General features: G+C 38.3%; 1 protein-coding gene across 2 annotated transcripts in view; it reads right to left on the reverse strand.

Annotated features, from left to right (window-relative positions):
• Positions 1-710: 710 nt before the first annotated feature.
• Positions 711-15,343, reverse strand: part of ANXA3 (annexin A3) — an 84,441-nt gene continuing 69,808 nt past the window's right edge. For both annotated transcript variants that reach the window (XM_073637083.1, XM_073637081.1), the window contains exons 9-13: positions 9,056-9,149; positions 6,106-6,201; positions 2,918-2,976; positions 2,694-2,816; positions 711-1,081 (exon numbers count right to left, since the gene is read on the reverse strand). In XM_073637083.1, the coding sequence (XP_073493184.1) occupies positions 1,022-1,081; positions 2,694-2,816; positions 2,918-2,976; positions 6,106-6,201; positions 9,056-9,149 (432 nt within the window). In that variant the 3' untranslated portion in view covers positions 711-1,021. The remainder of the gene's footprint in view (positions 1,082-2,693; positions 2,817-2,917; positions 2,977-6,105; positions 6,202-9,055; positions 9,150-15,343) is intronic.

The following is a 15,343-nucleotide window of genomic DNA, read 5'->3' on the forward strand; positions in this document are numbered from 1 at the left end:
AGCACATTCAACTTTGTACAGAACAAAGTGTTCAATGAGAATATTTCATTCATTCAGATCTAGGATGTGTTATTTGAGTGTTCCCTTTATTTTTTTGAGCAGTGTATTATCATGCTAAATCTTAATGTGTAACATGCATTGTTTTGACAATTTGAGCAGTTGTCAGGTGACTGCTCGTGTAATTTGCATACCTGTGGGTCATGTGCCAACTAGCTTCTCACAATGGAACATTGGTTACTGAAAGAAGCTAGTTGGGACATCATATGATTGGTCACGTAATTTGCGGTCATGTCAGCTCAAACTGTTAAACAAAGTGGAATCCTAGCAGTGTGTACATCACACACTGTTAGGATTTGGAATGGTAGTGTCAGATATGGTCACTGCCGAAATGTATGCCTGGCCCACAAAACCTCTGAGCAACGATTCTGAAAGTGGGTAGAATTGAAATTTAACCCATCTGCACTGCCTTTAGACATCAAAAGAACACCACATTTCAGGTAGGTAGTATCTTTCTCTGCTACTCACCTTTACATACACAGTCTAAATGAGACATATCAGGGGTCATCCTGTGCCTTCTAGTTCATGACCAACATCAAATCACAGAGATCAGTAGGTCTGTACATGTACTGCATCATTAGTGTTGCTATACTAAATATGGTGAATGCCAAAGACTTGAAAGCAATGGATAAAATAAATCAAGCGTGTACAAATTTATGAGAAGCGTGTCTTTTAATAGGGCGAAGTATAATATTTAACATGTTATCAAATACTATTAACAGTGTTATATTCCTCATTTCTCTACAAAATAAGGTCAAAGTAACAAACAAGTAAAAGAGTACTGAAGAGAATTAAGAGTATAGTGTCTGGCTACATTGAAGTGTTGCTTCATATAGTAATATTGCAGTATATTCAGCAGCTGTTCTGCAGTTCAGGTGTCAGCTTGCTGAGGGAACACAATACTTGAGCGTCTCTGGTAGTAAAATTCTTATTTCTTCATCACAGTAATCATTTACGTCTCATTTCAGTCATCACCGCCACAGAGCTTTAGCAGAGCTGTGCCATAATCCCCTGAGGTGTCAGACTGCAAAAGACAAGAAAAGATTTTCTCCACCCTAAATATGTTCCTTCGTGAAATAAAGTATAAAAAACTATTTAATCCCAACTGCACACATTTTCTTAAACCAGATGAACCTGCTGCAATCGCTTAAAATAATATTTAAAAACCCATTTAAAAAAACATGGAAAATAAAGGTTTCCTTCTTGATCTAAAAATTCCAGATTCGTTTTTAGCACACAAAGAATACTATAAAAGCAAACTAGTAGTTTTTGCAAGTCCGTATGATTTCTGCAATTCCATTTTTGATTTTTTTTTAAACATTCCTGCTTTTAAAAAATTTGGAACTTTGGAAACAAAAAAAAAAAAAAAAATATGTCTCGCCATTTTCCCATAACTATTATTTTTTTTCCATTGCTAAATCTGAATTAGGGTTGTTTTTATCAGTACCATTTTAGGGTGTACACTTTTTTATTACCTTTAAAGCAATTTTTTGGGGGGGGCAAGGTAACCAAAAATACACAATTCTGTAGTTTTTTCATACATTTTTAAACTAACACTTTTTCGTCTTTTGACTTGAATCTTCGATCTATTCATCACTGTTAAAATATGCTGCATTGCAGTATATCATTAGAACCAACTGAAGCTTGGTTATTATACAATATGCTACATTACTTTAGTATTGCAGTATATTGTCAAAGTGATCACTGTATATACAGTAGACCACCAGCTGACAATATGGGTCTTTAGTAGGTTATTGGCTGCCATACAACTACTATTGGCACCCCACAATTGCAATGTTGGAGAAAGGGTGGGGGTTAGATAATACACCCCCTTACCCAGATGAAACCACTTAGATGCTGCAGTCAATCACTAACAGTATTTAAGAAGTTAAACAGCAATGATCAGAGTTGGCTCTGATCACTGTTAGAGGCCAAAGCCAGCTGTAATACAGAAGATATTAGCTGTATGTGGAGCAAGATCAGCTCTTAAAACTGCGCCATACATGTGCACTTGATTTTATCACCTTACCAGAAGCTGGAATCTTCGTTGGCTTTTTTTCCACACTTGTCAAGAGCGTTGTACCCTGCATGCTACACTCTATGATACGGTGAGCTGGCTTTTTTTCCAATTAATCTAAGTGTACAGTCTCTAAGAAATTTACCCAATACTGTCTAATTGTTAGGCTCATTGGGGCAAATCTATCATCTATGATGAAATCCTTTGCTGAACAAATCTACCCTTTTACGCATTCAATTATGCTCACTGCTGCTCAGCCGATCACTCAGTTATGCATTACTATTACTTGGAACTCAATGATTAAAGTATATCTAAATATATTAAAATTACCATAAACAATATCTAAGGGTCCAAGGCACCAGAGATAAATTAAAACTTCATCTTTTACTCAATCCATCAGATAAACACACAATTAGTAGAAATAGATCTATTGCTTTTAATTCTTGCCTTACTTAGTGCCATATGGTCAAAATATTGCTACATTATTTTGCTAATATTCTGGTCTTTTAATCTGATAGAATGAACGAAAGATTAAATTATCTACCCATTTCTGGTGCTTCATCAGATGTCCCTTGCGATTAGAGTTTATATGAGGAACCCAAACTTGATGGACATATACCTTAATAGCAGAGTATAACGACTCCCCAGCAAGCTTCTTGTATTCCGCACGGACATCTACAAGATCAATATCTGATCTAGAGACCATTATTCTTGTCAAAGTGAATTCATCTGTTCCAGCACCCTTTAATAAAAACATTTATAAATAATGATACGAGTTATAATGATGAACACCCAAATTATAACATTTTCCTAAAATCTGGAACACGCAGTTAAAATATTCACCTTGATAGCTTTGTGAAGCCTTTCAGCAAAGAAAGCAGGAGTGTTCCTTGCACATTTCACTGTAACAAAAAGATAAATTGTTTATCATGGATTAAACATGCCAAGAAGAGAGGCAATAGATTTTACAAATCTTGTGCAGATGCAGCATTATTTTTCTTCCTCAGAATTGACATGCAGTGCAGGTTTTAAAATCCACACCCTGGTAATTTCTCCTTCACTACTGATTTCAAACATTTCCGTGTAAGGGTTCAGTTGAACCCAAAGCAAAATATGATTGTTGCCAGAGGAAAATTTTGTTGCAAATTTTCCAAACCAAGATGTTCATGAATAAGAAAAGGCAAGGACCCATATCAAATTTTATAGTGGCAGCGTGAAGTGCCGCAATTCAGCTGTTTACTACTGCAGCCATCAACGGATATGGGCAGCTACTAATGCTTATAGGGGTTGGCCGGTCTTCTGATTAAAGTCTGCAGTCACCCCACTCTCACCAGCAGCACTGGAGAATCCTAACAGCACGTGACGTGCACACTGCAAGGATTCAGAAGTCTGCACTCCCATGGAGTGACTGCAAACTTTAAAAGGGGTTGTCCACTCTAAAATAAAATGTCTGCAGCCACTCTGTTTGACTGCAGACTTGTGAATCCTTCCAGTGAAAGCACTGAGGATTCACGGTTGCTTGCCCTGGGAATGGCAGTCAAGTATGTGTTATGCACACTCCCGGACAGAACCCATCTAATGGGTGCAGCCATCTAGTAGGCGCTGCCTCGCTCAATACAGGTCTATTGAGCGAGGTAGCATACACTAGACTGGTTCTACACAGGAGTATGCATATCGCATACTGAACCGCAGTTCCTGGGATAGATAACGGCAAATCCCCACAGTGCATGCGCTGGGAGGATTCACAAATCTACAGTCACACAGAATGGCTGCAGACTTTTCATTTTAGATTGGACAACCCCTTTAAACTGACTAAGAGAACTGATCGAGCTCCGTGTGTTGTCCAAAAGTGGGTAAGTTGTTTGAGGACATGGATGAGCACAGCAAACACAGTGAGGGCAAAGCCAGAAGTGACAAAAAAAAAAAAAATCACATGGTCAAGCAAACCACTTTTTTTTTTTTTTTTACTGTTTTCATCAAACTTTGAATGCTTATAACCTTAACCCAAGTACTCATACCACAAACTAACCAACATTTCTCATATGTCTACTTTATGTCAGCGGCATTTTTCAACTGCCTTTTTGTTTAAGTAGGGTTAATATTTAAGCAACAATTTTTCAAGAAAATTTACAAAATTTTATTTCTAACGTACAGTAGAGACCAAACGTTAGTGTGATTTCTTCTGTCTGGTAGTTGTGATGCCATTTTTCTGGTGATGAATTGAACGTGCATGAAGTTGTCATCATGCAAGACCTTAATTTTATCCAAAATGCTTTTGAATAAGTATGATCATTTAATTAAACAAAACTGACTGCCAAAAGTTTTGCATATACATTAATTTTTGCAGAACTACTATGTTAACCCATAAAAACAATTTTGTAGATAAAACAGTTGTTCTCCTTAAAAATCAAGTGACTGTTTAAAAGCTGATAAAAAAAAAAAAAGTCAGTAATTAGGACCCTGAGATGACTGCTTCATCTGGTCTAAGCCTTAATCTTAAGGGGGTTGTCCGGCCTTAGGGTACAAGTCTGCAGTCACTGAATGTAATGTGGCAGCGCTGGGAACGGTGGGCACATGACCGCAACTATGTGATTTGCATACATGCGGTCTTGTGCCGGCTAGATGTGCACAGCCTCGCTCAACAAGGGTATTGAGTGAGGTCTGACACGTCTAGGTGGAATGTGTCTGAAAGTATACAAATCTGAAATCACATTACAAACCGATCCAGGGTCGGGGAATCCTCACAGTTACTGCAGACTTGTACCCCAAGGAGGACTACCCCTTTAAGAGGAGAAGGCACAAAAAAAAAAAACCTTTACCCCATGTTCATGTTACCTGTGTACTTCCCTAGGTAAGGAGGGGTGATTGCATGAAGAAATGTTCAAGTATCACATTCTTGGGGTCACTGTAAGGTTGTGCAAGAAGGGAGTTGATTTATTCCTGCTCTCACTTGTAGTTCCTCCATCACTACACAGACACTAGAACAAGTAGTACATTTTTTCTTATGCTCCATGAGCATTGTAGCTACAGCCTTTAAATGATGCATCACTCAAGGTTCTTATGCTTACAGTCTAGCCAGGGTAATTGTTTTAAAGTCAAGGCACATTACATACATTTCAGCAGTGAAAGAGTAAGTAGTCTTTTTTAAGAGCTCTTCTAACAGCTTTTTAGGGAAAAAGCTGTTTTCCCAAGTGGCCGAGTGGGAATCCCTACATCAGCCCTCTGGTTAACTACTGATTGTTGATGCTTGGAGAGGATGGATAATCTGTTTGTTTAGTGTATATAAATAGCAACAAGAGCTTTAGAATAAGCCAACGATACCTGGATACTGTTTTGGGTGGTAAGGAGACCAATTGTGTATAGTCTTATTGGTAGTGTTCCATGTAAAAATTATTACAAATAAAAGACAAACATATTAGGCATCTCCACATTGGTAAATCTCATCTATGCAAACAAAAATTATTTAACCCAACTGGCAAAAAGTGAAAGAGTAAAAAAACAAAATTTATGTTTTTCATCAGAACTTCGAGAAAAAAAAAAAAAAGATAAAAAGAAAACCAGATCAACACACACGCAAGAAAAAAAAAAAAAGCAAGACAAAAAAACACAAGCTCCATTGACCGAAATATGAAAACATTACAGGTGTAGGCAAAATAGTGAGAATTTTGTTTTTATATAAACACATTCCCAATTTAAAAAAAAAATAAACAAACATGCAAGTTTAGTATGGACTTAGAAGACCATACTTTCAGATCATTAGAACTGATATAACATGATAACACCATAAATGCAATACCCCAAAAAACAATTGTGGAATTGAGTGTGTTTTTTTTCTTGTCGCAATTTCAGCGCTCTTGATTCTATCCCTTTTTCCAGTGCATCGTAGAGTAAAATGAATAGTGCCACTCAAAAAACAAGACCTCATGTGAATACATAAGCAGCGAAAAAACAAAAAAAGTTATGGCTCTTGAAAGAGGGGGTGGAAAAAATGCATTGTAGTTCGTTAACAGTCAGCATATTCGGTGTATTACCTATTGCAATCAGCAGATCTTCCAGGTGACCAGACATCTCACTCTTTATGCTCTCCTCAATGGTTTTATTGCAGATGTTCTTATATTCATCAAATGCTGTAGATCGATAACCAAACAGAGGTCCAGTTTAGTCCCTTCCATTTATTATAGCGATAGAATGAGAAATAGAGATATATACACACACAGTACAGACCAAAAGTTTGGACACACCTTCTCATTTAAAGAAATTTCTGTATTTTCATGACTATGAAAATTGCACATTCACACTGAAGGCATCAAAACTATGAATTAGCACATGTGGAATTATATACTTAACAAAAAAGTGTGAAACAACTGAAAATATGTCTTATATTCTAGGTTCTTCAAAGTAGCCACCTTTTGCTTTGATGACTGCTTTGCACACTCTTGGCATTCTCTTGATGAGCTTCAAGAGGTAGTCACCGGAAATGGTTTTCACTTCACAGGTGTGCCCTGTCAGGTTTAATAAGTGGGATTTCTTGCCTTATGAATGGGGTTGGGACCATCAGTTGTGTTGTGCAGAAGTCAGGTGGATACACAGCTGATAGTCCTACTGAATAGACTGTTAGAATTTGTATTTTGGCAAGAAAAAAGCAGCTAAGAAAAATGAGTGGCCATCATTACTTTAAGAAATGAAGGTCAGTCAGTCCGAAAAATTGGACAAACTTTGAAAGTGTCCCCAAGTGCAGTTGTAAAAACCATCAAGCGCTACAAAGAAACTGGCTCACATGAGGACCGCCCCAGGAAAGGAAGACCAAGAGTCACCTCTGCTTCTGAGGATAAGTTTATCCGAGTCACCAGCCTCAGAAATCGCACGTTAACAGCAGCTCAGATTAGAGACCAGGTCAATGCCACACAGAGTTCTAGCAGCAGACACATCTCTACAACAACTGTTAAGAGGAGACTTTGTGCGGCAGGCCTTCATGGTAAAATAGCTGCTAGGAAACCACTGCTAAGGACAGGCAACAAGCAGAAGAGACGTGTTTGGGCTAAAGAACACAAGGAATGGACATTAGACCAGTGGAAATCTGTGCTTTGGTCTGATGAGTCCAAATTTGAGATCTTTGGTTCCAACACCATGTCTTTGTGCGACGCAGAAAACTTGAACGGATGGATTCTACATGCCTGGTTCCCACCATGAAGCATGGAGGAAGAGGTGTGATGGTGTGGGGGTGCTTTGCTGGTCACACTGTTGGGGATTTATTCAAAATTGAAGGCATACTGAACCAGCATGGCTACCACAGCATCTTGCAACGGCATGTTATTCCATCCGGTTTGCGTTTAGTTGGACCATCATTTATTTTTCAACGGGACAATGACCCCAAACACACCTTCAGGCTGTGTAAGGGCTATTTGACCAAGAAGGAGAGTGATGGGGTGCTACGCCAGATGACCTGGCCTCCACAGTCACCAGACCTGAACCCAATCGAGATGGTTTGGTGTGAGCTGGACCGCAGAGTGAAGGCAAAAGGGCCAACAAGTGCTAAGCATCTCTGGGAACTCCTTCAAGATTGTTGGAAGACCATTTCCGGCGACTACCTCTTGAAGCTCATCAAGAGAATGCCAAGAGTGGGCAAAGCAGTCATCAAAGCAAAAGGTGGCTACTTTGAAGAACCAAGAATATAAGACATATTTTCAGTGGTTTCACACTTTTTTGTTAACTATATAATTCCACATGTGTTAATTCATAGTTTTGATGACTTCGGTGTGAATGTACAATTTTCATAGTCCAGAAAAATCTTTAAATGAGAAGGTGTGTCCAAACTTTTGGTCTGTACTGTATATATGTGTATGTATGCATGTGTGTACACACACACACACACACACACACACACACATACACATCTATATATGCGCGCGCACACACACACACACACACACACACACACACACACACATACAGTATATCTATCTATCCATCCATCCACATACATACACACAAAGATAGATATGTCTAAGGCTAAGGTCACACAATCAGTATTTGGTCAGTATTTTACATCAGTATTTGTAAACCAAAACCAGGAGTGGGCAAAAAATGCAGAAGTGGTGACGTGTTTCTATTATACTTTTCCTCTGATTGTCCCTTACCTGGCTTTGACTTACAAATACTGATGTAAAATACTGACCAAATACTGACAGTGTCATTGTAGCCTAACACATACAGTAAGAGTAGATCATTTTGACTAGCCATATATTTATCATTCATGGTTTACCGAGTTACAGTATGTACCGTAATTAAAGGGGTTTTCCCACGAATAAAAGTTCTTTTTAATCAATAGCTCTTGGAATAATAATAATTTCCACAATTGGATGTGTTTAAATAAAATGTTCCTGTGCTGAGATAATCTTATAAATGTGCCCCTGCTGTGTACTGTGTAATGGCTGTGTCTGACCATACAGGGACATGGTCTGATCATACCACAGCTCCTGGGCAGGGGAGGAGGAAAAGAGTATACAGACCGGACAGCAGGGGATGGCAGCTGATTATTTCTTTGAAATAAAACATGGTTTAAAAATAGGCAGGGAAATGTTTTACCTCACAGAAAGAATCAGCTGCCATCCCCTGCTGTCCTGTCTGTATTACTCTTTTTCTTCCTTCCCTGCCCAGGAGCTGTGGTATGATCAGACCATGTTCCTGTACGGTCAGACACAGTCATTACACAGTACACAGCAGGGGCACATTTATAAGATTATCTCAGCACAGGAACATATTATTTAAACCCATCCAATTGTGGAAGTGATTATGGTTCCAAGATCTATTGATTAAAAAGAACTTTCATTTGTGGGAAAACCCCTTTAATGTAAATTCACACGTGCCACAAAAAAAAAAGTTGCAAAACTAAAATCACAAGTTATTAACAGAAAACTGGACATTAATGTGAACAATGAGCATACAGACTGTATAAAGAGCAGAATAGGTAAAATTAAATACTTGGCCTAAGCTGTGAAAAGCTTCTCAAACACAGTACTTCAATAAATTTATCTTCATCTGTCCCCCACTTTTTCTCTCCAGCATTATACAGAATCTAGAATAGCACAAAATAGGTCACTTGGTTACTATTGTATTTCAAAGAAATAACATGCTGTACCGCCTTTTATTAACAACTTTTTTGTTAAAAAAAAAAATTAAATATATTTCACCATATAGACATTTTTTTTCTGATAATTCACTACAATATCTCCCGCATCATCTCGCACAGCTATGGGATGAAAAAAGGAAAAAAAATATAACTTACTGCATGCATATTTCTACTGCTGTTATTGCAGCCAGTATTTCCATTGGATTGCATCACAATAAAAATGACCTATTGTTTAATCCCTTAGTGACAAAGCCAATTTCGACCTTAGATGGGGTAACAAATGACTGGTGACAAATTCCCTTTGAGAGCAGTATGATGTATGGGCAGAGATCCTGCTTCCAGCATCGTATCACTTACTTGGCTGCTTGCTGCAGTTTTGATAAAATCACTGGTTTCTCTGCTGCAGATCTACCAGATCTCTGAATGCTGAGCTCTGTATAACCTCATCCACACTACTGATTGGCAGCTTTCTGCTCATGTACAGTGTACAGAGAAAGCTGGCAACTTGTGGTGGGGGCAGGTTCAATGTTGGACTGAGGTGCCAAAGGCCCACTAGTAACCAACTACAAGGCCCCAATTTTCAGCTACATGCAAACGTGCCATTTTCCTCAATCACAAATGTATATAACAATGAACTGACTATTAAATGAATAAGATGATGCCTTTGTCTGTACATAGTGATTCAAGTATATTGTGCCAAGTACGGCTTATATAGAGGGTGGTGGCCCACTCTTGCACAGGGGCCTGCCAGAGGATTCTCCTGTGGGCCAGTCCAAGCCTGGGCAGGTTATACAGAGCTCATGAATATGATTGACTACCAACTTGCAGCAGTTTTACTAGTCCTCTTGTGATAATAATCTGATAAAACAGTGATGCTCTCAAAACTACAGAAAGGATCCCAGTAAATGACATCACTGGAATCAGGGTCTCCGTCTCTACATTATTCTGTTCTAAGACTAGGTGGCAAAAAAATGGAGACCGATTTGCTTTAATGATCATCCCCATTTTGAAAATTTTACCAGTATCACTTTGTGGTAATAACTCTGGAATGCTTCAACATATCCCAGTAACTCGGATTTTTTTTCGTGCCACTTTGTATTTTATAATAGCAGTAATGTCAGGTTGATGGGTTTCTTTTTCCTTTAGTAAAATATCTGAAATTTCAAAATTGCTAATGTTTTAAAATTTGTCAAACTTTTGAATGCTTATAACCTTAACCCAAGTAGTCATACCCCCCCCCAAACTAATTAATCAACATTTCTCATATGTCTACTTTATGTCAGCGTCATTTTTCAACTGCCCTTTTGTTTTATTAAGTAGAGTTAATATTTATCAGCAATTTTTCAGGAAAATTTACAAATCTTATTTCTGATGTACAGTGGCGACCAAAAGTTTTGCATTTTTAAAAAAATAAAAAGCGTGATAACTTCTGTCTGGTTGTTGTGATGCCATTTTCCTGGTGATTAATTGAAAGTGCATGAAGTTGTAATCATGCAAGACTTTAATTTTAACCAAAATGCTTTTGAATATAGGTATCGTCATTTAATTAAAGAACACCAACTGCCAAATATTTTGCATATACTATTTATTGATCAAAACACGAGTAATTAATTGCTTACAATGCCATAACTTAGTATTTTGTAGCATAACCTCTTGCTTTAATTACTGCACCACACTGACGGGGCATTGAAGCCACTCGGGTATTCAAGACATCTTGCGGGATCTTGCTCCATTCAATTTGCAAACCTGCAAATAATTAATCTTTATTGCTATGGGTACGGGCCCCAACTCGTTGCCATAACTCATCCCAAAGGTGCTCTATAGGGTTTAAATCAGGTAATTGGCTTGGCCATTGCAAAAGGCGAACATTTTTCTTTGCTAACCAATTTTTTACTAAATTGGATGTGTGCTTACGATCATTGTCTTGCTGGAATTTCCACCCCATGCCTACTTTGGTTTTACCATGTGGCAGCATTACATTCTCCAGTATATATTTCTACATGGTAGCATTCATATTTCCATCAATTCTATGCAGAGGGCCAATGCCAGATGCAGAAAAGTAGCCCCAAACAATTACATTGCCACCACCATGCTTCACTGTAGGCATTTGGTACCTTACATTATTATGTTTTCCAATTAGGCGGTATATATATAGCTTGCTATCACTACGAAACAGATTGAAATAGATTCATCCGACCACAACACCTTAGACCAATCTGTCCCTTTCCATTGGCTGTGTTCTTTGGCAACCTCAAGTCGGACCTTCCAGTTCTTTGTAGAGATGAAAAGCTTCTTGACTGGAACATGTGCATTCAACCCTATTGCTCTTAGCCGTCGCACCACAGTTTGGCGACTCACTTTGACCCCATATTCTTTGTTCACTTCGTGTGAAATCTGTACAGCACTTTTATGGACATCAGATACTGACTTTTTCTTAAAAATGTGATCAACTCTGGAGGATGTTTTCCGTGGTCGTCCACTTCTAGGTTTGTCAGCTGTTCCATAACCACCTTTTTCTTTTAATATACATGACACTTGACTCTGATAACAGTTGAATTCAATAGTTACCTCTTTTATACTTTTGCCTGACTTCACTCTCCAAATAATAGGCTTCCTGATATCTGATGATACATTTGTCTTTGCCATTTTTTAACCTAAACACACACAAATTAAAAAAAAAATAAAAAATAGTTTTTGCATATTTTGTCATGGGTAGTCGAATTTTGGCTAAACATTTGGCCCAGCAAACGTTGAAAACTAACACAAAGAGATAAAACAATGTCAAACATAATTTTCTTCCTTATAGCTGACAACCATTTGCTTCCGGTTTACTAAAACCACCAGGAAAATGGCATCATAACAACCGGAAAATGGTAATCACACTTTAAAAGGAAAAAAAAAAAAAAAAAAGCAAAACTTTTGGTCACCGCTGTATATATTTAGCTTTGAAGTAACGGAGGGCCCTGTGAATAATAATAAAAACAACATTTTTACCACTAACACATTATATTAGCTGAAATTTGTTCATTAACTGCTACATACAGCTGCATCTCACTAAATTAGAATATCATCAAAAAGTTCATTTTGTTTCAGTTCTTCAATGCAAAAAGTGAAACTCATAGTATATAGTCATTACAAACAGAAGATCTATTTCAAGTGTTTATTTCTGTTAATGTTGATGATTATGGCTTACAGCCAATGAAAACACAAAAGTCATTATCTCACTAAATTGAAATAATTAACAAAAATACCTGCAAAGGCTTCCTAAGCATTTCAAAAGGTCCCTTAGTCTGTTTCAGTAGGCTCCACAATGATGGGGAAGACTGCTGACTTGACAGATGTCCAGAAGGCAGTCACTGACACACTAAGTAAATGCAAAGTTAATTTTGCATTTCATTTGGAGATCAAGGTCCCAGACCTCTGGAGGAAGAGTGGAGAGGCACACAATCCAAGCTGCTTGAGGTCTAGTGTGAAGTTTCCACAATCAGTGATGGTTTGGGGAGCTATGTCATCTGCTGGTTGTAGGTCCACTGTGTTTTATCAAGATCAAAGTCAGCGCAGCCATCTACCAGGAAATTTTAGAGCATTTCATACTTCCCTCTGCCGACAAGCTGTTTTGGAGATGGAAATTTCATTCTCCAGCAGGACTTGGCACCTGTACACACTGCCAAAAGTACCAATACCTGGTTTACAAACAACAGTATCACTGTGCTTGATTGGCCAGCAAACTCGCCTGACCTTAACCCCATAGAGAATCTATGTGGTATTGTCAAGAGGAAGATGAGACACCAGACCCAACAATGCAGAAGAGCTGAAGGCTGCTATCAAAGCAACCTGGGCTTCCATGACACCTCAGCAGTGCCACAGGCTGATCGCCTCCATGCCACGCCACATTGATGCAAAAGGAGCCCCGACCAAGTATTGAGTGCATTTACTGAACATACATTTCAGTAGGCCAGCATTTCTGATTTTAAAAACATTTTTTTTCAAGCTGTTATAAAGTTTTCTAATTTACTGCGATAATGACTTTTTCTGTTTTCATTGGCTGAAAGCATAATCATCAACATTAACAGAAATAAACACTTGAAATAGATCACTCTGTTTGTAATGACTCTATATAATATATGAGTTTCACTTTTTGAATTGAAGAACTGAAATAAATTAACTTTTTGATGATATTCTAATTTACTGAGATGCACCTGTATATACACAGGAAGCAACCTCCTATGACTATGTACATGGCACTTTATTGCACAGCGTTGCCTCTTTTCAATTCTTTTGATAATGCATTATTTATGTATTTGTACACACGCATTGCACCTTTATTACTTAAACAAAAGAGTACAGCAGCACATTAAGTGCCAAGATGTATGCAAACACTGAATATATGAAGTTCAACTGCAAGGCTGCCATACGGAATATACTTATAAAAATGAAGGTACTTAGCTCATAAATTCACCAATTCATGAGAGACCACCAGCCGCAACAAGTCATGGTATGGTTATGTGACCACATCCAAAAAAAGGCTAAAGGCTGCTGCAGACCCACAACTGAAAACAAGTGCATTGGAAAGAAAGCGTTAATTCTGCACAGCCAGTAGATCAAGGATGGAGGATAAGAGGTATCCAGATATGCAGTATATTAGTCAACGCGTCAACTTCTTCATCAGGACAAACCAGTGTGCAATACAAAGAAACAATACAGGTATAAATAGACATAACATTAAAAAAGGCACGTAGGTCAACGGACCACAGATGTCATATGATCAGAAACAACGTGATGTGCAAGAAGAAACAAAAAAGTGGAAAAATGTTTGAAACATTTTTTCAGGATGCATTGTCATTAGCACAATTAAAAAGCTTTTATTTTGTTGAAATAAAAAATTGCAATGTGTATAAAACGAAAAAAGAAAATTCTAAATTGAAACCGATGGATACAAACTGGGATTTGAGTGTTCATTGTTGACAGGGGACCAAAGGGTTAATAGGTCATGAACCACTCGCAGAGTAGAAGAAAAAGGAAAAAAGAAAAGGAGAAAGGCTATGTGCCCACGATGCAGAAATGCTCCGGATTTTTCCTGAGTGTTTCTGCATCTCCCTGGCAGAAAAAAAAGCATGCGGATTGTACATGGGTTTTTCCTGCCAGGGACATGCGGATGTGAAGCGTTCTTCACATGCATTTCCGCATGCGGGTTGACAAGCGCTTTCCAAGCGATTTTAGCATCACTTGGAAAGTGCTTGTCAACTTGGTCACACTTAAAGAATGGTTGAAAATAAAAAAATGAATCTATACTTACCTTCCGATGGCCCCCGCAGTCTTGCTTCGCTCCGTTCTGGCTGCCGGCAGATCGCGGTACACTGAAGGACCTGCCGTCACATGACTATGACGTCAGCGCAGGTCTTTCAGTCCACCGCGATCTGCCGGCAAGGGAGGACGAGCGCAGCGGGGGCCATCAGAAGGTAAATATAACATATATTTTTTATTTTATTCTTTTTTTCACAGGTTCTATGGTACCCGGGTCCGGAGGAGAGTCTCCTGTCCTCTAGACCCGGGTACCATCCGCACATCGAAACGCGGGGAATGCGCATCTACATATGCAGTGATGTGTAATCCATGCGTTTCAATGCAAGTCAATGGCGGCGAAAACGCAGCGCTTCCGCAAAATAATTGGTAGTGCTGCGTTTTTTTTCCGCAATGATAATCCGCAGCGGAAATTTCCGCAGCATGTGCACAGCACATGTGGATTATCATTGGGGACCATGGCAGACCTTCTACCAAGCGTTTAAGCGTTTCTGCCGCTGCGGAAACGCTTAAAAAACGCATCGTGGGCACACAGCCAAACAAGGAAAAAAACGTCTGAGAAACAAAGGAAAAACTATTATGTGAGTCAAGTAATTAGCATAGGCTATAATGTCATAAATGTGTATAAAAGGTAAAAAAGTGTAAAAATATGTATATATATAAAAAATGCGTAATTACACTGTAAAAATGACATAAAATTAGGTTACAAAAAATAGTATATCTATGTGAAATAGTTAAAAAAGATATAGTGTTGCTGGAAAGAGTTTCTGATCATATGACATCCAAGGTCCGTTGACCTACACTCCTTTTTTGAATGTTATGTCTATTAATACTTGCAT

Source organism: Phyllobates terribilis, unplaced genomic scaffold, assembly GCF_046119375.1.
Source record: "Phyllobates terribilis strain yellow unplaced genomic scaffold, ASM4611937v1 Scaffold_1__5_contigs__length_1240528914, whole genome shotgun sequence".
Taxonomy (NCBI): domain Eukaryota; kingdom Metazoa; phylum Chordata; class Amphibia; order Anura; family Dendrobatidae; genus Phyllobates; species Phyllobates terribilis.